Source organism: Diabrotica undecimpunctata, chromosome 4 (assembly GCF_040954645.1).
Source record: "Diabrotica undecimpunctata isolate CICGRU chromosome 4, icDiaUnde3, whole genome shotgun sequence".
NCBI lineage: Eukaryota > Metazoa > Arthropoda > Insecta > Coleoptera > Chrysomelidae > Diabrotica > Diabrotica undecimpunctata.
In genome coordinates, this window is record NC_092806.1 from 139169909 (window position 1) to 139193101 (window position 23193).

The window sequence follows — 23193 nt, forward strand, 5'->3', positions numbered from 1 at the left end:
AGAATAAACCATTTTCTCACAAACACCGCTTGAAGCGACCAAGCGAGTTCAGCTTTCTTATGCAATTTTTGTAAATTTCCAGTATAATTTTCCTCTCATCTTGAGCTTCTCTGGATGAAGACTCCTGGTTTCTACCACTTTAGGATCGCCATGTAATAAATAATGCTTCACTTATCGTCTCGTATGGTAGATTTATTTAAAACACACTAGATACTCATGATTTAGTTTACTAGTTATCTAAGTACAATACTAGATAGTACTCAGTTGACGTTGACTATCTTAGACCGTTCTCTTGATTCTTCATTCTTAACAATAATGATAATACCCTAATCCCGTGATTTCCAGCTATTTAACTCACGTGGGTTTGTTGATATATTATTGTTTTTTACTGGTTTAATTTGTACACATTATTTAATAAGCTTTTGATTACATTGCAAATTTCACTAGGTCAGAGTGTGTCCTCGTTACAACGATATTTTAAATGTCGTAAACAAATAATATATTTTCGCAAATGTGTCACGTTATTAAAAAGATTACTTAAATCTAATGCTTAATTAAATTCCGTTACACTATCGATAAAAATCAAAATGCATTTTAAAGATAAGGAGTTCAGCTTTCCTATGCAATTTTTGTATTTTAAAAAACAGAAAAAAGAAACAGTTCCTAGAAGCGCTAAAAGAACAACTGGAGGAGGAACATAGAACCGGTCAGTCTAGACAGTTTTTATAAGGACCTAAACACAATGAAGGGTAACAGGACCAACAGCCCAAGATTTATAAAAGACGATGCAGAACAATTACTCACAGACGACGAGGAGATAAGCCGCCAATGGAGAAAGTATTTTGAGCAACTCCTAAATACAGAAAAACCCACAACGACAGGGCAACAAAGACAGTACCACTTAGCCGAACCTGAAATACTAGGGTCCACACTAGCTGAAGTAAAGTCCGTAATTTTGTCCCTAAAAAAACCATAAAGCCCCAGGCCCAGACGGCATACAGGCGGCACTACTAAAAAAAAGGGGGAGAAAAGCTCCACCTTGAGATGTATCATCTTATAAGAGAAGTCTAGAAAAGGGAAGAAATACCGAAACACTGGCATGAGAGCCATATAATACCTATCCACAAGAAGGGAGACAAACAAATATATCGGAACTACAGAGGAATTTCGTTATTCAATTCAACGTACAAAATTATATCCATAATACTGTCTAGAAGGCTAACTCCAAACGCAGAGGAAAAAATTGGCGACTACCGCCGTAGAGAGCGAAGTGGATTCAGACCGGGAAGGTCGACCATAGACCAGATATTCGTCCTACGCCAGGTGTTGGAGAAAAACCTGGGAATTCAACCGCGATGTACACAAAATCTTCTTTAAACAAGCTTACGATTCTGTTAGAATAGAGAAGCATTGTGGGAGACCATGGTAGATATAAGAGTACCTGGAAAGCTAGTACGATTAATACAGGTGAGCACAGAGAACGCTTCAATACGGATCAGAATTGGTAGCACCACGTCGGAGGAATTTAAGCCCGGTGTCGATGAGGTATCACGAAATATCAGATGTCGCTATTTGCGTCTATACGAAGCCATGTTAGAGTTGCTTCCTAAGGCAGACGAGATTTGTTTCCACGTTCAGAGCGACTGTGAAATCCGTTCTGAAGAGGCCTATTTGGCCGAAATACGTGTAAGCGGATGCACAGGCGCCCTGAACGTGAAATCAAATCTTAACTGTCTTTTCCTTTTTCATTCCGATATACTCTGTACGAGTACTAGAAACCAATTCGCTAAGAATTTTGCTTATTGAGGAGATATGTTGTGGAATGCAATTTTTAGATTCCCCATGTCTCTAATAACATCTTTATCAACGTCTGTTTTACCTTGCAATTCTTAGAAGGCACAGATTAAAGGAAAGTTCTGAATTTGGTTTCGAAAATTAGTTTACGGATTTCATCTCATAGGTTTTAAAGATTGATCTCTAAAAATGGAAATTTTACTACGACTAGTCAATGAAAGTGATCAATTTTATTCATTTCACGAGAATCGTAGAAAATGGCATAAATCTGGCCACGTTTATTTATTTAACATCTCATAAAAACTGAGCTTATTCTCAGCAAAACACAAAAACTGCATTATTCTAGACAAAAACTGCTTATAAACATTTTTGTTTAAAATTATCTCCGCTACATTTTTTATTTGAAACATTTTTTCTGCGGCGTACAGATTCTTGGTAAATTGATTTTGTTTGCCTTTTTACCCCCCTACGAGAAGAGGTTTTAGGGGGAAGCCCGGGGATAAAAGTGGTAAACTTTTTTTGCATCTTTTTTGGGATCCCATACATAATATTGTCTGCAATATTTAGCTTGTTTGTATGATTTTTAGGGGTTAACTCTATGAAGACTGGACTATAATATTAGTTTGTTGTTTAATGTTTTATTTTACGTATAACTTTGCTACTTCATATTAAAATTAAACTACTATTTTGACAAACATAATACTTCTTATATATGTTTTACTTTCGAGACCAACCGGATATTTTTTTATCAAGTATACATCGATTTTTGTATATTATTTATTACTTCTCATTTTATTTCATTTTCACAACGAAGTTAGGGTGCAAGTGTATTCAATTTCTTTTGAGAATCCAATATTCTTAAAAGTGTTGTTTGGGAAATATCGATACAGCTCTCGATATTATATTCTAAGGAGGTAGCAGCTGCTAGACTTGATTCGATCTACTACTTTTCAAATTAATCTGTCAAAAAATTGAATATAAGGTGTATGAGTGTATTAATGTTTTAATAAATAAATAAATTTTGAATGTAAAATAATAAAAAAGAATGAAGAATAAAGATGAATAACTTAAAAACTTTTGTAACTAGTATATGAGACAAAGGATTAGTGCAGAGTATGGAAGTTCCATTTATATAAAAATTTGAATTTTTAGGTAAATGGAACTTACGACCTGACGTTAAATTATCCAGGAAAATGAAATTTTCTTTTTTGATTTTTCATTTTGTCAAGTTTATGCAGCCAGCTTATCATAATTTCTGTTGTCATCGAAGCCTTTTTGTTAGAAACTCGTTATGGTGACAATTTGTCAATATGTCCGTTAAAAAAGCGAAATTTTTGACTTTTTTTAATTACTAATAGATCTTCTTTCGAACCTTTCATATTTTCACATAGCAAAATAGTCGAACGTTGTTTTGCTGCCTTTTTCTCTGTACATGTTTTATTTTTTAACTCGGTTATAAAGTTCTGTTTCGTCAGCATTGTATACATCTCGTTGAGAATACGTGAAGAATTCCCTTATTATATGGCAACTTGGTTTTACAGTCCTCTCTAACGTCCAAATTAACCACTGTAGACTCACCATAAATTGATTTAAACGTTTTATTTTGACGCTTGCAAAATCTTTCTAAACATCTATTTGATGCTACAAAATTTTCCATCTTTAAACTGCTTGGTGCCTCGAGTTAGTTTTCTTTGAGTAGCGGCCCAGATATTGAAATTGCTTTATTTCTGGCTTTGCAAAAGCAATTGTAAATGACTTGATCCACGTGAAAATTGTACATTGAGAACTAATTGTTGTTATTCATCATTTCAAGTAAGTTATTGTGCTAATATTATCAATATTTTATAAAAATTAATCAATAAATTATCTGATAATTCGGCTTAAAAGGTAGCATTGGGACTTTTATGTGATTTTCTCTTATTATGTTTGGTCATAGAATGTGAAACCCTGATGGACTTGTGTATTTATATGTTATTTTATGATGTCAAGTTGAAGTTAGATGTTAATAAACATACATTTTTTGTATTTTGTATGCAATAATGTGAGTAATACGTTAATCCCTAAAATAAATCTATTTAGCTGAGAATTCAGACACATGAAGATAAAAATTTTCATCTTATGTCGAAATCAACAAGTATTTTATAAGTAATTCTTTTGGTGGTGGCAGAATGATAAGCAGAACTTAAAAGCTTATTATGGCTAAAATTCAACACAATTCTTTAGATCCCGATTTGAACTTGGAAATACCTGTGAACTCAGAGGAAAATAAAAACTACGAACTACATTTTTTAGAAACAAGCACGTTTAAAGAAGAAATAATCGTTCAGACAAATGAAACAACTGCTGTTGCTATTGACATTAACACGTAAATCGTATTGGAAAAAAATTTGAATGAATTTGGAAGAAAATTACTGCATAGTCTATTAACTAATTATGAGACAGTTAATAATACAGATGGAGAGATAATTCGAGAACAGAACTTGATCGAATTTTTGTCAGAAACTAATGATACAACAGAACAGATCTTGCATGAAGAAGAGACCGCCAAACCAATTGTTAAAAAAAGACGCAAATGCAGACATTTTGACAAAAAGGATTGGAAACAAGAGGAGAATAAAAGGAAGATAGAGTTGGACTACGAATTTTTGGAAAGAAGAAAGGAGGTAATAAATGGACATATGACTTGAAGAGATCCAGAAAGTCCTTGGCAGACATGTAATTGCAAGTTTAACCCAAACACTTCCAAGTTAAAATATCGTGCCTTTTCTGAACAACACCTTAATAGCATATTTGAAAAAAAACTTGGGATGAATAGAAGTTAACCGTTTATCTACTAACCCAACGAGTAAATAATTTGGGGGCTAGAAATAGAAAGAATAAGGAGACATCTCAAAGAGCATGTTCTTATAATTATTATCTTGAAAAGAATGGATTAAAATTAAGAGTTTGCAAAAAACTATTTTTAAACACATTAGGCTTGAAACCTTGGAAAATACATAATTGGTTAAAAGCTTACCACACAAGTGCAGAAAATAATGAGGATATAAAAAAAACAATTAATGAGAATATGACAGGATTAGAAAAAACAAGAAAATCTTCTCAGAGACGACACTTGTGAGATTTTTTTAAAGCGCTTGCAAAAGTTGAATCTCATTATTGCAGAAGTTCATTCTCAAAACAGTATCTTGAACCAATGTGGAAATCTAAATTAGAATTGCACAGATTGTATGAAGAAACATGGTGTTCCAAATTTACTGAATCTCCAATGCCAATAGCTTACTTTTGTCATATGTTTGAAGATTTGAATCTTAGTCTCTTTAAACCAAAAAAATCTGCATTTCATTTAAAAGTAAAAACGTTACCGAAGAAGAGTATCACCAACACATACAAAAGAAAGATGAAGCGAGGCATGAAAAGGAATTGGATAAGCAATCTAATAATGGCGTCTTTACGATGGACTTGCAGTCGGTGCTTCTATGCCCTTAATCAAATGAATGGGTAATTGGAACAAGGATAACCATGTTTTTAGAAAATAAAAAAAAAACTATTTTGCATCGAAGCCGCTAGTTTTACTAAAAACATTTCTATTGAACATTTGTGTACTTTGACAAGGTACATTTAATGCGCAAGTACCAACAGTCCATGCCTATTACGTAAGTACTTATTGATATTTGAAAGTACAAAAATCTTATCCTTTTTCCACTCAAAATCGAAAACATGAGTAAAACAAAATAAAACAGGGCATTTATAAATAACTAATTTTTATTTCAGAAACAAACTTGAAACAAATGACATTTATATTCTTTTTAGTCTTCTGGGTCACTGTTCTCTCTATTTGTTGTAGGATTTGTAAGTATATCATATCATCATAGAAGACCCTGTAGTCTTCTGGCATATAAGGTATTATTTTGGAAACGTCTTCTAACTTCTTGGAGTTGATGGGAAGTTTGCCATTGTATGCTTTCGAGATGGGAATGTCATGGGCATTACCTTGTTTCTTCATATTAAAAAGACCATGGGTGAAACCATTAATGAATTCAGACGCCATGATATAGCCTTTCATTGTTTGGGTATATGTTGAATGTCTGTATTTGCTTATGGTAAATGACTGTTTTCTTTTCAACATCTTTGACAGTCTTTTCAAAATGTGGTGGCCACCAGACTTTGAAATCCAGTATAACGGCATTTGTTTACATGGAAGTTATTATTTTTCTTTTCCTTGGAAGAAGCAATGATTTCGTTGTATTGCCTTGTACGGCTTTGTTGGAGAGAGCATGTAAACTTATATAAGCATTGCGGCAAATTTCAACTCGGCACGTACCTTTCATAGCAAAATACTTGAAAGAAGAAAACTGTCCTTTTGCTAATGCAGGATGATGTCTAGCAACATCATGTCTTTCCTATTAATCCGATTAGGTATGTATCTTTTTCATTTTCTGGTGTTCCACTATAAACGATTTCGATGATTGAACGTTTTTCTTCAAATGTGAAATCCGCCATACATTTCTTACAAGTGCAATCTGGTCCGGTTACTTTAGCATGAACTAGATTACCTTTATGTGTAACAAACTCTCTTCCTTTTTGTCTTGTCAATGTTTCCCTTTCCTTTATGTGAATTTTTTTATCGCGCTTTCGCTTTTTTCCTACGCTGCAGATTCTCCCTCCGAATAGTCCGAATCCGACATTTCTATAAAGAAAGATAAAATGTTAATATTTTTATTCAACAATAACTAAATGCTAACTTATCTATTAGACACTGAACTATTAAATTCTAAATAACTTCAATTTTTACGGCGGGTCAATAATTTTAAATAGTATTCACTTTAAAACAACTTTTAAAATACTTTTCAACTATAGCTAAACAATACTGTTTACTTGACGAAAGTGCAAAGCAAACTGAAAATCAGCTGTTCCAGACTCCGAAGGTTTACTCCACACGTTTTTTACATTGCGTGGATGAACGATAACACTCCAGTAATATTATCCTTTTTCAGTTTAACAACAATGTTTTTACATAAAGGTAACCAGCGATTTTATCGTTTTTGCGCTCAGCCTATAGAAGATACAAATATTCATAAAATGGCTATCTCACTTTAATTCTCCATATTTTTGGAATGTTATCCTTTTTCCAATCACCCATTCAAATGCTGGTTCACTTTACTATAAAATTCAACTTATTGTGCATAATTTCACCGTGTATGATTTGAAGATAAAAGCTGGTTACTGTAACATCTGGCATAAAGGCCAGGAAGGATTAAGTGCACAATCATTTGCTTCTATAATTAGCACTTTTATAATAAATCACCTTGCACAAACAGAAAATAATGGTGAAGACGACAATAACTGCTTAATTTTTTGGATAGGAATAGGAATATATTTGGATAGAAAAATAGGAATGCAACTATTGCAAATCCCTTACTTAATTTAGCTGTGCTCAGGGAAATTACAATAATTCAGAAGTACCTCGAACTAGGTCATACTCAAATGAAATGCGATTCTATGCATTTCGTTATTGAGCGCAAGTTACGAAATCGAAACATAAATGTATCAGCAGATTATGTTGATGTTTGTAGAACAGCTAGACTACATCCCAAGAATTATAACGTAGAGTACCTTACACATAGCTTTTTCACACATTTTGATCTGGTACATTTTGTCACTTCAATTAGACCTGGGCGCAAAGCTGGAGACCCAACGGTTAATGATGTCCGGGCTTATAGGTACAATTCAAACGGTACCATAGGTTTCAAACTGCGACATCTTGCCGACTGGGAAGCTCTTCTATCAAGATATAACAAAGTTAAAGCTACTGAACTGCAAGAACTTCCTCGTTTATATAGCGCTCCTATAAAAATCAAAAGAGAGAAATTCGACCACTTAATGCCTTTAAAAAATATTTTACCCAAAGACTACCACCATTTTTACGATCAGTTGCCACATGAATAATACGAAAATAAATATTAAGTACACTAAATTTTAATTTGTTCAAAAAACCTTTTTTAAGTAGAAAAGTTATCAATAAAATGTAATAATTGTTTAAACGAGGTATTTTTATTAAGTCACACAAGTCCAACAAAAATAAGAATAAGCGCAGAAACATCAATAAGTCCATTTATATAATTATCACTAACTGATAGCATGTTTTAGACAAAACTATACTAATATCTAACCTGTAGTAGATTTATTATTGATATTTAAAACAGAAACTTAGAGTATTTTTTATTTTAATTAATTTGATGTGTCTCCTGGAACGTTTTGCTTTTGTGACTTATGTGATTTGCTAATTAGGCCGACGATATTGCACAGGCCAACAATTAAATCATATTCTAAAGTTCTAAAATCATATTTAAAATGCTGTATCACCCACCATTCTTTCACAATTGAACATTTAAAATTGCATAATTACATTTTGTTTTGTTTAACGAGCATAGAAATCTAATGCTACTTGGTTCGTAGCACCATTAATGAATTGTAACAATAAAACACTGAAAACTTTGTTTTCAAAACTTCCACAAAATTTATTTTAAATTCTTATCACTACAGCTGTTTCGGCTGATTGCCTTTCTTAAGTGATCTGTTTTTGGCATGGGTTTACACTTTATAGTCTCTAATGAATTAGGTTGAGAAGGGGAGAACTGTTTGTCTCAAGCTGGTCATTCAGAATTATATCTGTGTTTTTTAATTTGTTGATTTTCATAGATTCTAACAAAGATAGCTTAAGGCCTTTATTTTGAATGTGGAGAATTTTAAATTCGTCATTAAAAGAATGATTATGATCTGGAAGGTGAAGTGCGTATGTAGAATCTGTTTTTCTATTATTGAAAGCCCTTTTATGTTCTGCTATTCGTTTATTAAAATTTCTACCCGTTTGACCAATGTAAGTTTTTGGGCAGTCGCCACATTTAAGCTGGTACACACCACTGTGTCAGTGTTTTTTATGTTGGCTCTTGTTGTTTTTAATATATTTGCCTAGGTTGTTATTTGTTCTGAAAGCTGGTGTTATTCCTTTCTTTTTTATGTGTTTGACTATTTTTGTTGATATTTTGCCTGCATATGTAATCGAGCGGAAGGTACTGGGTTTTTTCTCTGGTGGTGGAAATACTAAGTTCAGGGCTTTCTTGTGTAGTTTTTGATTTAACATTTTATTAATTGTTTGTTCGTTGTATCCATTGTTTACTGCTATTTGCTTAATGATATTTAATTCTGTCTCAAAATTGTATTTTGACATCGGAATTTCTGGCAATCTGCAAATTTGTACATTCAACTATATTTTCTATGATTTCATTTGTAAAGAGTTTTTCAAAAGCACTTAGTTCCGTAGTAACATCTCTCGCACAAACTGTTGGCCCAGGAAATATCTTGACAATATTTTTTGAAGGAGTTTTAGTAAATTTGCTAAGAAGAGATTTCTTATACCAACTTCTGATTCAGTGTCGTGCTCCGTTTTTTTCTATTAGCTCGTCGTCTGAAGTATCTGGGTCTCCACCAACATCTTCATCAGATTCTTCCTCAAATATAGCTTGAGCCATAGCTCTAAGTTCATCTTCTGAGAGTTTTTGGGGATTTCTTACTGGTACACGATCCCTGCAAAGTAAATATTTTGTAGTACCTCTCGATTTATAAACGTTACGAGAAATATATAGAGGCAACGTTTGTAATTTTTATTATTTATTTCTAATTAATATTTCAAAGAGACATGACCGTATTGCTATGGAAGAAAGAACATGAAAAAACAAGACCACAAAAACAACTTGAAGGTCGTTAAATAGTCCAATAATAGGTACTCACAAATATCCAAATAGATAACGGTATATTAAGTTATGAGAAAATGCTAAAATAAAATATTTGATCAAATGTATTATCATAAAACTAGTTTTATTATAATAAAATGAAAATTTTATTAAAATTTTAATAACAAATTACAAATTCTTTTATTCAAAACGTTGCAAAATGTCTAGCTTTTGTTACATATAAGTCGCTATACATTAATAATGCTATTTTTTAGTAGATAAACGTAATATAAATCTCACAAAATTTACTTACATAACTAGGTGCTTGGTGTACTACATACACCACTGGTAAACTTCTCCTGAATTTTTCCAATTTCCAACCGTCAGTCTATCCCTGCAGCAATCAATTTTACAACTGTTGAGGTTTATAGCTGACACATCAGAGATAGGTTAGGTAGAGGGACACGTGCGCAACCAGTGCTTATCAGAAATAGCGGCCAATTTAGTGCGACTGGTGTACTGAGTACACCGTAGCCCGTAGTTAAAGGTTAATATACGATAAAAATTGGTCGAGTTGCCTGTTAGTTCCTGTGATTAATAAAATGTTAAATCAAAAACTACACAAGAAAGCTCTGAACTTAGTATTTCCACCAACCAGAGAAAAAACCCAGTACCTACTGCTCGATTACATATGCAGGCAAAATAACAACAAAAATTGCCAAACACATAAAAAAGAAAGGAATAACACCAGCTTTATAACAACCTAGGCAAATATATTAAAAACAACAAAAGCCAACATAAAAAACACTTACACAGTGATGTGTACAAACTTAAATGTGGCGACTGGCCAAAAACTTACACTGGTCAAACGGGTAGAAATTTTAATAAATGAATAGCAGAACATAAAAGGGCTTTCAATAATAGAAAAACAGATTCTACCTACGCACTTCACCTTCTAGATCATAATCATTCTTTTAATGACGAATTTAAAATCCTTCACATTCAAAATAAAGGCCTTAAGGTATCTTTGTTAGAATCTATGGAAATCAACAAATTAAACACAGATATAATTCTGAATGACCAGCTTGAGACAAACAGTTCTCTTCTCCTCAACCTATTTCATTAGAGACTATAAAGTGCAAACCCATGCCAAAAACAGATCCCTTGAGAAAGGCAATCAGCCGAAACAGCTGTAGTAATAAGAATTTAAAATAAATTTTGTGGAAGTTTTGAAAACAATGTTTTCAGTGATTTATTGTTACGTAAAATGAATTTCCATCAAGTAACGGTCGAATCCATCAATTCATTAATGAATTGTTTAACATGATTTGTTTTTTTCCTCTTCATTCACAACTGAATAGTTTTTTTTATTCTAATAAACATAACCTCGTCTGTGGAGATTTAAAAGTTGTTTGCATGCTACTTGGTAAACAAAAGGGATTTACAAAGTTTCCATGTTTTATTTGTGAATGGGACAGTACAGCAAGAGATAAACACTGGTCCACAAAACATTTTAAACAAAACTTTGGTAGATCCGAATAATATCCTCCTTTCACCTTTACACATCAAGTTAGGCTTAACCAAATAGTTTGTCAAAGCCCTGCCTAAAGATGGAGAATGTTTCAAGTACTTGAGTGGAAAGTTTCCCCATCTATTAGAAAGAAGGTAGGTTTGTTAAAAAACCTGCTTACGATTGATGATTACGATTTTTTTCGATGGCTCTATAAATTTAAGATTTGCTGTATAATTTGGTAAACTTAATGTTTGATTTTGATTTTAATACGACCCGTTTTCACATTACCACTAAAATTGCTAGATTTTTTTTTGTTTGTGGTACAATGGCAGTCTATTACAATGCATTTAATAGATGGAAGAGTATTGCAGTAAAAGCATATTGTTGGTTGAGTACGATGTTTGTGTTTCTAAACCACATCACTAAATTTTGTACTAAATAAACCTCGTTGTTATGACAATTTTATTACTTTTCAGGGCCTTTGGCAACTGACCAATTGTTTGCCGGTACAAAATTTGAAATACTATCCGAAAAGCGTACCTCAAGGTTCGTACAAAATTATGATGGAAACAAAATTGAAGGATGGAAGGGTTTTGACTAGAATTGCTTGGTACGGAAAGACTAGTCTCTATTTCAAGCAGTTTCAAAGTATGAATAGTACTTCCAAATATAATATATTTTAATGTATGTATTAATATTTATGAGCTTATATTAGTTAATTAAAACTTAAGTAGGTGAGAGGCTTACTTCTTTAATAAAGCATTATACCTGAAGTCTACTTTTTATTAGTAATTACTATTTAAATGGGAATAATAAGCCACAATTAAAGGTTAAAGTACATTTATTGACGTTTCAATTTACACTTCGGAAATCGTTCTCAAAATACAAACATTAGTAAACTAAACAAATTTTGTTTTTTGTTACTTAGTGAAAAATTCTTCTAATAATTGAATTTGACCCATATTGACAATTTAGACAAACATTATACATTTTAAAGTAGACGACTTTAAAATAATATTGCCAATATTGTTGAGTTGCATTCCTGGGACGACTTTACTTATAAGATAGTTCATTCGATTACATGAAATCAACTTTAACTTGAGAATATCCGTCAGAAAAGATCATAACATGTAATTCGTCTTTAAAAAGACAAATACATGCCATGATGACAGTAAAATTCTCCTGTTAGTGATTCCATAGTAAATTATGAGGGAAAAACCAGGAAAAAAAACCTCATAATACTATCCCGACATGGTAAGTATTTGGTCGTTAAGATACATGGTAACATTTAATTTACCTTCAATAAACACCAAATTCTGATTTTAAATGTTTGTTATTTAAAAAACATAAATGATGTATCCTCTATATGTTACTGACTTACTAATACTGGTATTTTCCTCTTAATAACTTCCTCTTTCAATATGGGCAACCAGATCCTACTACATTCTGCCGAGGAATTCGCCACACAATTGGTCTCATTTAGCATAATTAGAGCCGCTTCTTTGATTTTTCTCTTTTTACCATCCGTTTCTTTTAGGACTATATTTGAATCATTCCATTGAACCCTATGTTCATTATCCCATGCGTGTTTACATATTTGAGATCTATCAAATTCTCTATTTTTAATATAGGATTGATGTTCACTTATTCTAACATTTAATGGCCTTGATGTTTCACCTAAATAAAACTGATCGCATTCACAAGGTATTATATAAATGCAATTCTTTGTCCTTTCTTGTTCATTGTTAGGTTTGGTTTTGGACAAATAGATCTCAACGTGTTTGTTGTTTTGAATGTTGTCCAAATGTTGAATTTATTTCCTATCCTTTTAAGCTTTTCCGATAATCCTTTTATATATGGTATTGTTATTTTCCTCGTATTATTCCTTGTATATGCAGTAGGATCTCGTTCTAAGTTGTTTTGTTCTATTCGATCGATTGTTGAAAATTCCTTATTTATAAACGATAAAGGATAATCATTTTTTAATAAAACAGATGTTAACAAATGTTTTTCCTCCAAGAACGAATTTTTGTTAGAACAAGTAAATAAATAAATAAAAGTTGAATGTGTATGTCTGAATTGTCAATATAGATGAGTCAGATAAAATTAAATTATTAGAAGAATTTTTTACTAAGTAACAAAAAACAAAATTTGTTTAATTTACTAATGTTTGTATTTTGAGAACGATTTCCGAAGTGGAAATTCAAACGTCAATAAACGTACTTTAACCTTTAATTGTGGCTTATTCCCATTTAAATAGCAATTACTGAAAAATGCCACAAGAAAATAGCTTCAGAACAATATCTACTTTTTATTACGCCATCTTCTGCCAAACATTGACTATCATTTAAAGCTACCATACAAAATTACACTTAAACTAGTATTTTAAAACGTTCTGTTTTCTTGTGGCAAGTATAAATCAAATATTATTTAAACAATGAATTGGTTGCTCGTGTGAGCCACGCCAAATACTACCACAGACGATACTTTAGTATCTTTAGTGCTCGGAATCCAAGATGGCGGAAAATAAAAATGTGCCGTCACCTCTCTCTGTAGTAAAAGAGGTAGATTTTGAAGAGAATACATTTAAATGTTGTTAAACTAAGCCTAATAAAACACTTGTTTGTACAGTATGTGGAAATAGCTATCACATCTCATGTGCTGTAAAAAACAAAGTGAAATTTTTCGAGATAGGGGATTCACGTGGAATTTGTTGCCAAAATAGTGATGGACAACTCATCGAGTCATTTGGTGCCATAGCTATAGAAAATCAGTGGTTAAAAAGGCTGTTAGCTGAAAAATATGATAAGTACAATTTATTATTAAATAACAATAATCTATTAAAATCAAATAATGAACATTTGCTAGAAAAATTAAATTTATTGAAATCAGAAATAACGGCGGGCGAACTTTCGACACCAAATTGTCTTTGTACCTGGGGTAATCGAAGGGTCAAATTTTATTATAGGAAATTTCGACACCGCGGCGTAAAGCAGGTAGGTAGGTAATTAGCGGCGATGGACATTTGCACCCAAGCAGGACAAGCGAGTTTTCCCAATATTTATTGTCACGGCGGGGGCCAGGCACTTGTGTACTTGTGACTAAATTATTTCAGTTGTAATTTATTTCTTGTTTGACGTTGACTTGTGCAATGTGCACGTATACGGATATTTAAAAAATGAGTTTGATAAAAAGTTCCCGTGGTCGAGATTTATTAGTGGTGGAGCATCATTCGTTCTCGAAACAGAAAGTGTTAAAAAGCGGCGAGATATTTTGGCGCTGCATCCAAAGAAACACTAAGTGTTCCGCAAATGTACATGCGTGTACATTTTCATACAGTACCAAATATTTTCTACAATTATTTACTATACATGGCTTGGAAAATGGACATTATGTTCCTTTAGCATACTGTTTGTTAAAGGACAAATTGTCAATGACATACAAAAATTTATTTTCTTTATTAAGGTCTAAGATTTTTGAAACATTTCAATTATCATTAGAGCCAACTGAAATATTTGTGGACTTTGAAAAAGCAATTCACTGTGCTTTATTGTATATGTGGCCCAATGCAAAAATTAGTGGATGCCGTTTTCACTTACACCAAAACTGGTTCAAAAAAAATTCAATCTTTGGGTTTGGTACAAGAATATAAGGATACAAATTCAGAAATTGGAAAATGGTTAAGGCATACGTTTGGTTTAACTTATTTAAACCCAGCAGAAGTTGAAGAATGCTTTCTTTATGATTTAATGTCATATAAACCTATAAACTCAACACATGATATATAATATGCAGATTATTTACTGGAAAATTACATTTTCGATAGCGCTCTATTTCCACCACACATATGGTCTAATCAGAATCCGTCTATTGCGAGGACCACAAATGCCTGTGAATCCTTTCATTCAAGATTTAATTCTTCTTTTTATTCAACACATCCTTCTATTTTTATTTTTATTGAAAAGTTAAAAGAATTTCAAGTAGACACTTATGTCAAAATAAATAGTTTACATATACCAGCAAAAATCAAAGATACTACTGTTAAGGCTAAATTGATATTTTTGGAAAAAATGATGGATAAACTACGATCCCAACAAATACGTAGGTTAGATTTTATAAAAGTTGTATCTTATTATTCCTATAATAGCAAATAAATCATTGTATACAAGTATATTAACGGTAAAATGTACAAAAATTAGGTACTAGTTGTATTATATTTAGATATTATTACAGTTATAAAGAAATAAAATGCACATTACTTTTTTTTTTTTTTTTTTTATTTAAACAAATATACCCGCATCAACCACTAAGGGTTATTAGCGGGGGGACATACACAAACAGTAAGATACATATTGTTGCATAAAAAAAAATATTTTTTACAATCTGGTATATAGTTTAGTCATTTTAAGATAACTTAATAAAGACTGTAAATTTGACGTTAGTATACTTTTTAAATTATCACTAAGGGCACACGCGATTCTTTCGTTCTGGTACACTGGACACTCAACAATTATATGTTTCACTGACAACTGAGTATTGCACTTGGTACACAACGGAGCAGCCTCCTGGTTGAAGATATGCTTGTGTGTAAGGAAAGTATGTCCTATTCGGAGTCGGTTAATGATGACTTGGTCTTTTCTATTATTTGGTAAGATGAGTTTGGTTCCTACTTGACTTAGACATTCTTTGAGTTTATTAGCAGTGTGATCCCAAGTAGTTTGCCACGCTCTGTATACGTGGGCTTTGATATTTACTTTGTGATCAGTCCAAGGCATTTGATTTATGATAGCAATACTTTGGTCGGTGGTTGCATTGCTTGCCAGAGAGTCCACTTCCTCATTACCACTTATTCCCATATGGGAAGGTACCCAGATAAAGGAAATATCTTTTTGTTGAGTCTGTAGATAAGATAACTCTTCTTTGATCTTGAGAAGTATGGCGAGAGTTGTATATAGCATTAAAATAAATAAATTAATTATGGTATTTTATTTATGTCGCAGCTATATTTATTTGGTGTCGAATATATCTGTAAGATAAAAACGGGAATTGGGGCTGGTGTCGAAAATTGCCATTAAATTTTAGTCGCTACCTGCTTAGTGTCGAAATTTCCTACGCCCAGAAATAACCAGAATCTTACAAAAACCCAACACAACTGTTAATGAGGGTTTAATAAAAACTCAAGGTAATGAAGATAAGACGGTCAGTGTCCAGTTAACGAATTCTAAATACAAAACAAATAATGAAACTGACTCAAATAAAAATTTTAATGATGAAAACACCAAACATGTTGAAAGGAATTCCAATATACAGGGCATTTTAAAAATTACTAAAAACGAATTAAATGCACAGTTTATTTAAATTCAAACCAAACAAACATGTGACTACATTACAAATTTAACTATTGAGAATGGGGAAAGCACAAAAATGAATCTTAATCATATCACAACGGGGAGTTCAGAGACTAAAACGAACGATGAAGGATATCAGATTGTGACAAAAAGATGCAAAAAAATAATGGGAACTGAAATTGGTGATAAGGATTTTCATGGAAAATCCGACAAACCAGACAAAAAATTGTGGCTATTCATCTCAAAAGTTCCGGATAGTGTAAATGCGGACCACATCAAGAGTTTCATAATAACTAAGACAAACTGTGAGGAGATACAAGTAAAGTTGTTACCAACTGACTATAAAAGAAGGTATAATCAATGTTTTATGATAGGTGTACTACCTGACTTAAGGAAAAAAATTTACAATCCTGCTTTTGGCCGAAAAAAATTGGCATTGAACGATTTAACTTTAGGTTAGGAAGAAGATTTTTAGATCGAGAACATCACAATAGAGGTCTATCAACTGGAGAAGATAGACCAGACTCTTTTTTAGTGAAGTAAATCCAAGAGAGACGTTACTTTTATCATCACCAGACAGTTGTTTAAAAATATTGCAACTAAATGCTCAATCTTTGACAAATAAGTACTCAAACTTGAAGTCTTAACATTGCAAGAAACACCTGATATAATTTGTCTATCAGAACATTGGTGTACTGAAGAAAACATCCAATTTATGACGCTGAATGAATACAACATCGTTTCTTATTTTTGTCGAAAGTTCCATATTTATGCAGGATCCATCATCTACATCAAAGCTGATATTAAGTTCAAAACATTAGATGTCTCTAACTTTAGTGAAGAAATGTGTGAGTGCTGTGCGATTTCTCTGTTTATAGCTAATAGGAAAATTTGTGTTATTAGTGTTTATCGTTCGCCATCAGGAGAAGTTCAGAGTTTTCTGTGTAAATTACATAATATATTGGAGCTATGCAGTAAGTCATATCATGATATTTATATTTGTGGGGATCTAAATATTAATTATCTTGTCATGTCTAATAATAAGCAATCTTTTAACGAGTTTTAAGTAAGTAATAATCTGAGAGTCACGTCTGAGGTTCCTATAAGAGTTTTCGTAGATAAAGTGGGTAAAACATCATCTACAAAATTAGACTACATATTGACAAATATCAAACCACATCTTTATAAATCAAAGGTTTTCGAGGGGCACTTCACTGATCATAAATTATTTTTACTAAGTGTAAATTTACAAGCCAATAAAGTATCGAAAAAAGATAAAAAAACCCATCAGTTACAGGGATATGTCAGATGAAAATATGTTGATGTTTAAAGAAGGGATTTCTTTTACAATTTTTGATGAAGTTTATTCACAATTGAATGCTGAATATGCAACAAATTCATTTGTTAGCATTTTGAATTACAATCTAAATTTATATTGTCCAGTAAAAACACGGTATAAAGCACACAAAACAAATAAGGCTACATAGGTAACAAATGAGGTAAGACACGCTAGTGAAAAACAAAAAAATCTACACTGGATAGCAAAAAATATAGGGAGTCTCGAGTCTCAAGATACCTATAAACAGGCAAAAAAAAGAACATAATTCTCTATTAATAAATACTAAAAAAAATTTCATAGTGACTTAATTAATCAATCTTACAATATACCAAAAACAATTTGGAATTTAGTATACACTGAAACCGGTAGGCAAAAGAACAGGTCTGATATATTCTACATTATGATAATAAAATTAATACCAAGTCTTGTGATATTGCTAATTCGTTTGCCTCATATGTTGCTACAATTACAGAATACAATCTTCAAACCCATTTTGGCACATTGTTGCCTTCTTCTTGTACTACCTCAAAAATGTAAACTTTTTCTTTGTACACGTAATTCCAATTGAAATAAAAAATACAATCGATCAACCGAAAAATAAACCTAATACTGGTATTGATAACATATGTGTAAAAATAATAAAACTGATAACTGATCATATATCGATTCCTTTTTAACCCATTTAGTTAATCTCTCAATAACAACCAGCCAATTTCCATCCATATTTAAAATGGCAAAAGTTAGTCCAATCTTCAAAAAGAATGACCCTCATGGTATTTCAAATTATAGATCAGTATCTGTCCTTAGCATAATTTCCAAAGTAATAGGAAAGGTTGTATACAACAGAATGTTGAATTTTATAGAAGAATACAATTTATTAACTCCAAACCAAAACGGCTTTAGATCAAAAAAGTCAACACTCACGGCTGAATGCAGCTTGTTTGAGCGTATTTATGATGAATTAGATAGTAAAAACTACGTGGCAGGACTATTTTTTGATCTATCACGAGCTTTCGACTGCTTAGACATAACGTTTATTCGCAATAAATTATATAACGTTGGTTTTATAGTCTATTTCTAGAATGGGTAATACATTTCTTAAGTGACGGGAAGAGTGTTGTTAAGATGAAAGAATCAAGCTTAGAACCATACACGACAAATAAAGGAGTACCACAGGGATCCGTGTTGGGACCAGTATTATTTTTTTTATTTTTGAAAGTATTACTGTGATAAGATATCGTTGCAGTAAATAGTTAAAAGGTTTTTTAATAAATTTAAATTTTTTCTTTTTTAAAATTAAAGTGTAAACAAATTCAGGTAAATTAACCTAAAAAATGCATTCTATGGGAGACACTGTAAGTACTGTTAAATCTGATTTTATAGATTATAATATATCCATATACAAAGCCAATTAAATAAACAATATGGTGTGGCCTCCAGGACCGATATATTGATTTTGAAAAACAAGCTTCTTCTTCTTTATGTGCCGTTTCCCGATCAGAGGTTTAATATTATTATCACTATCTTTACTCTATCTACTGCTGCTCTAAAGAGTTCTATAGACCTGCATTTAAACCAGTCCCTTAAATTCTTCAACCGTGACACTCTCCTTCTTCCTACTCCTTCCTCCTCTTATCTCTCCCTGTGTTATCAGCCTTAGCAGTTCATATCGTTGTCCTTTCATTACGTGTTCTTGCTTTGATGTCCAGCTTTTAAGTCCATATTGCAGTATCGAAAAAACGTAGCATCTCAGTGGTCTTACTTTCAGTTCTAATCTAAGGCCTTTGTTGCAAAGAATTGTTTTCATTTTTACAAACGCATTTCTTGTTATTTCTATTCTGGCTCTTATTTCGGTTGTTTGATCATTATTGTCTGAAATCCAGGTTCCTAGGTATTTGAATTTATCAACCCTTTCTAGCGGTACATTTCCCAAATGTATGTTTGTTGGTATATTTGTTTTCTTTGGTATTATCATATATTTGGTCTTTTTTATATTTATTTTTATTTAGCAGAGTTCAGCAGAGGTTGCCATAATCACGGTGTCATCTGCATATCTTATGTTGTTATTAGATCTTCCGTTAATTATTATTTCTTCACTTTTAGATATTAATGCTTCTTCAAAAATGGCTTCACTATAATATACATTAAATAGTAATGGGGACATAATAAATCCCTGCCTAACTCCTCTCCTGATTTTAATTTCTGGACTGGGTTCGTTATCTATTACGATTTGTGCTCTTTGATTCCAGTAGAGGTTTGTTATTATTCGTAAGTCCCTATAGTCTATGTTTTTTGTCTTTAGAATTTGGACTATTTTTTTATGTCTTACTTTGTCAAATGCTTTTTCAAAATCAACGTAAGAAACATGCACATCAACATTCATATCCATGCATCTTTGAGCTAACACATTAAAAGCAAATAACGCTTCTCTGGTTCCTAGTCCGATTCTGAACCCAAACTGACTATCATCTATTCTTTCTTCCAGTTTTTTATTTATACGACCATGTATTATTTTCAGGAATAATTTGAGAATGTGACTTTTTAGTGATATTGTTCTGTATTCACTGCAATATTTAGAGTTTGCATATTTAGGGATAGCACAAAAGGTGGAGAGTAACCATTGTTTCGGTATATGTCCTGTTTTGTATACAGAGTTAAGATTAAATTTTTTTGATATCAAAAGTAAATGGGTTTTGTGAACAGCTTTTGGAAGATTTTTATTTTATTATTGACGGCGTCGATTTTGAAAGTGATGATATCTCGATTCGTGAAGCAATCGGTTTAAAAACCTTATTAAATGATTACTTTTTTAATATTCCTTTAAATACTTCTAAAAAAGTGTTTACGCAAACCGATTTGATATTCAATGTTGTTCAAAATCAGTCAGCTGGCCTCACTTATTCCAAAAATAGAATAACAAAGCTGGTGCAAAATCTGAGAGATTTTCGTAATGATAGTAATTTCCAATATATACGCAGTGACGTTTTGGATTCATTTGATATTTCCGAATCCTTTACAAAAGACAAAGGCATAACACAGACTAGATGATTAAAGCCTTTTTATTAGACGGTATACCTGTCTGAGAAGACAAAAAAACCTTGCTAACCCTGTCTCTAAAGCCACGAGCCGCCACTGATAATGAAAAATATTTTTCACAAAGTAACTAGTTTTTAAGCAAACGATGAATTTCACTGAATATCTTTTGAGCCCTTCATATGTTAGTTGAGTATTATTTATTATTTTATTAAAAATAAAATATATAGAACTTATTCTCGAATATTAAAACCTCTTTTCATTCAAAGATTTAATTCAATCATAATTTTTATTCAGTGTCTCAAAAGTAATAAACAAATGTACTTTTCATACGAGATGTAACAAGTAAACAATTATTGTTAAAGGATTTGGATTATTTTTAATAATGAACTTGTACTATGTCAAAAAACTCGACAAAACGAAATACAAAAAGTTGGTTTTACCAGTCACCGCACTTATTATTAAGCTAAAATTTCCTGGAAATCCTATAAGCCCTATAATTTGTCTTTTCTGAAAACTAGGAAATCAACTCGCGGCCTTGAATATTTCAGGCGAATGATTAATTGTTGTTGGAAATTTCCAAAAGCATACAACTGGTTATTAGAGAAACACGGTTTAGATAATGAGATTGCAAAAAAATACATATTGCAAAAAATTACACTTTTGTAGATAATCTGTTGGTTATTTATTATCTTTAATGGGAATTAAAGTGTTGACGTCGATGATAAAACAGTTTACACTCACACTTGATGAACTAAGAAACAAGATATATAGAACTAAAGACAGCCAATCAACAGATCCCGATTATTTTCTATTACTTATTTCTAAAACTAATGGACGATAAAGGAATAAAGTGGCTTCTATCGATATTTAATGGCAACTCAATAAAGCCCGAAATTTAGGAGCCGTTTTACACTTTTACACACGTCTATCATATTAGCATACCATTGACAGAGTTCCATAAAGGGTATACATATACGTATATACTTAAAGAGTATACATGCACAAGGGGTCAAGCCGCTTAATATAGTGAAAAATGCCCCCAGTGATATTTCAAAAATAAAAATACAATGTTGCTCTATAGCAAAAAGTATTCAAACAAAAAACTTTTAGACCCCTAAACTCAAACATAACCTCAAAAAAAATTAAAAAGTGTTTTTTGGTTTTTTAAAGATATCTTCAGTTCTAATCATGGTAGAAACTGATTATTTTTTTAATTTGTAGGATATTTTATTGTTATCCCATTGTATTAGTTCCTCTAGTGTCAACAATGCCTAGTCAACCCACATGTAGAGCAATGCTACAAAAGTTAAAACCACCAAAATAAACATCAAAAACCTAAAAGACGACAACTGCCAACAGCAACTAAACGCAGAGATAAACAAATTAACTGAAGGAAGCGTGTAATGGGCAGATATGAAAAAAGCCATACTAAAAGCGGGAAAAAAGGTCCTAGGCGAAGAAGAGAAAACCACTAAAAAAGACTGGATGACACCGGAAATAGTTGAGCTAATAACTGAAAAAAGAAAATACAAAAATTAAGATGAAAATAAATATAAAACCATCAAGAATAAAATAAAATATGAAATCAGACAGGCTAAGGAGGAATGGGTGAACAAGGAATGTCAGGAACTGGAAGAACTCAGCAACAAACATGACACCTCAAACTTACATGAAAAAATGAAAGAACTTACAGGCAACACCAGACAAAGAAGAACACTCATAACAAGAGATAATAATGGAGGAATACTTACTGAAGAGAGCAAAATAAAGGAAATATGGGAACAATATATAATCCATCTGTTCCATGACGAGAGGGAAAATGAACAAGATATAGGTGCAGAAGGACAATACCTACAGAATGCAAAACAAGGAAAAGCACCGGGTCTTGATCAAATTCCAGTTGAACTGTTAAAAGCCTTAAATGACGGTAATATAAAGAGACTCACCCGAATTCTCAACCACATATATGTGGCAACATCCCGGAGGAATGGCTTAAATCGATATTTTTACCTCTACCAAAAAACAACAATCCCAAATCATGTAATGACTATAGATTGATAAGCCAAATATGCCACCCTTTAAAGATTCTCTTGAAAATTGTTCAAAACCGAATTTATAAGAAATGTGAGGAGCAGATAGACGAAACGCAATTTGGCTTCAGAGGAGGCATAGGTACAAGAGAGGCATTATTTGCATTGACGGTACTCTTGCAGAAATGTCGGGAATATAACAAGAGTGCATATGTATGCTTCATAGACTTTAGGAAGGGCTTTGACCGAGTGCAGCATATGAAGTTAATGGATGAATTAAAAAGCATCAATTTAGACAAAAAAGACATTGAGTTTGTTAAGACTATATACTAGAACCAGAAAGCAGTAGTAAAGGTGAACGATATAGAAGCAAATAATATACCGATTGCGAGAGTGGTCAGGC

General features: G+C 32.1%; 2 protein-coding genes across 2 annotated transcripts in view; one reads left to right on the plus strand and one right to left on the minus strand.

Annotated features, from left to right (window-relative positions):
- The window catches only part of LOC140438446 (uncharacterized), a 49190-nt gene extending 37393 nt beyond the window's left edge, over positions 1-11797 (plus strand). The window contains exon 4 of the mRNA XM_072528124.1: positions 11514-11797. Within this exon, the coding sequence (XP_072384225.1) occupies positions 11514-11720 (207 nt within the window). The 3' untranslated portion in view covers positions 11721-11797. The remainder of the gene's footprint in view (positions 1-11513) is intronic.
- The window catches only part of LOC140438447 (potassium voltage-gated channel subfamily KQT member 1-like), a 249514-nt gene that overhangs the window by 135932 nt on the left and 90389 nt on the right, over positions 1-23193 (minus strand). The gene's annotated exons all lie outside the window — the stretch shown is intronic.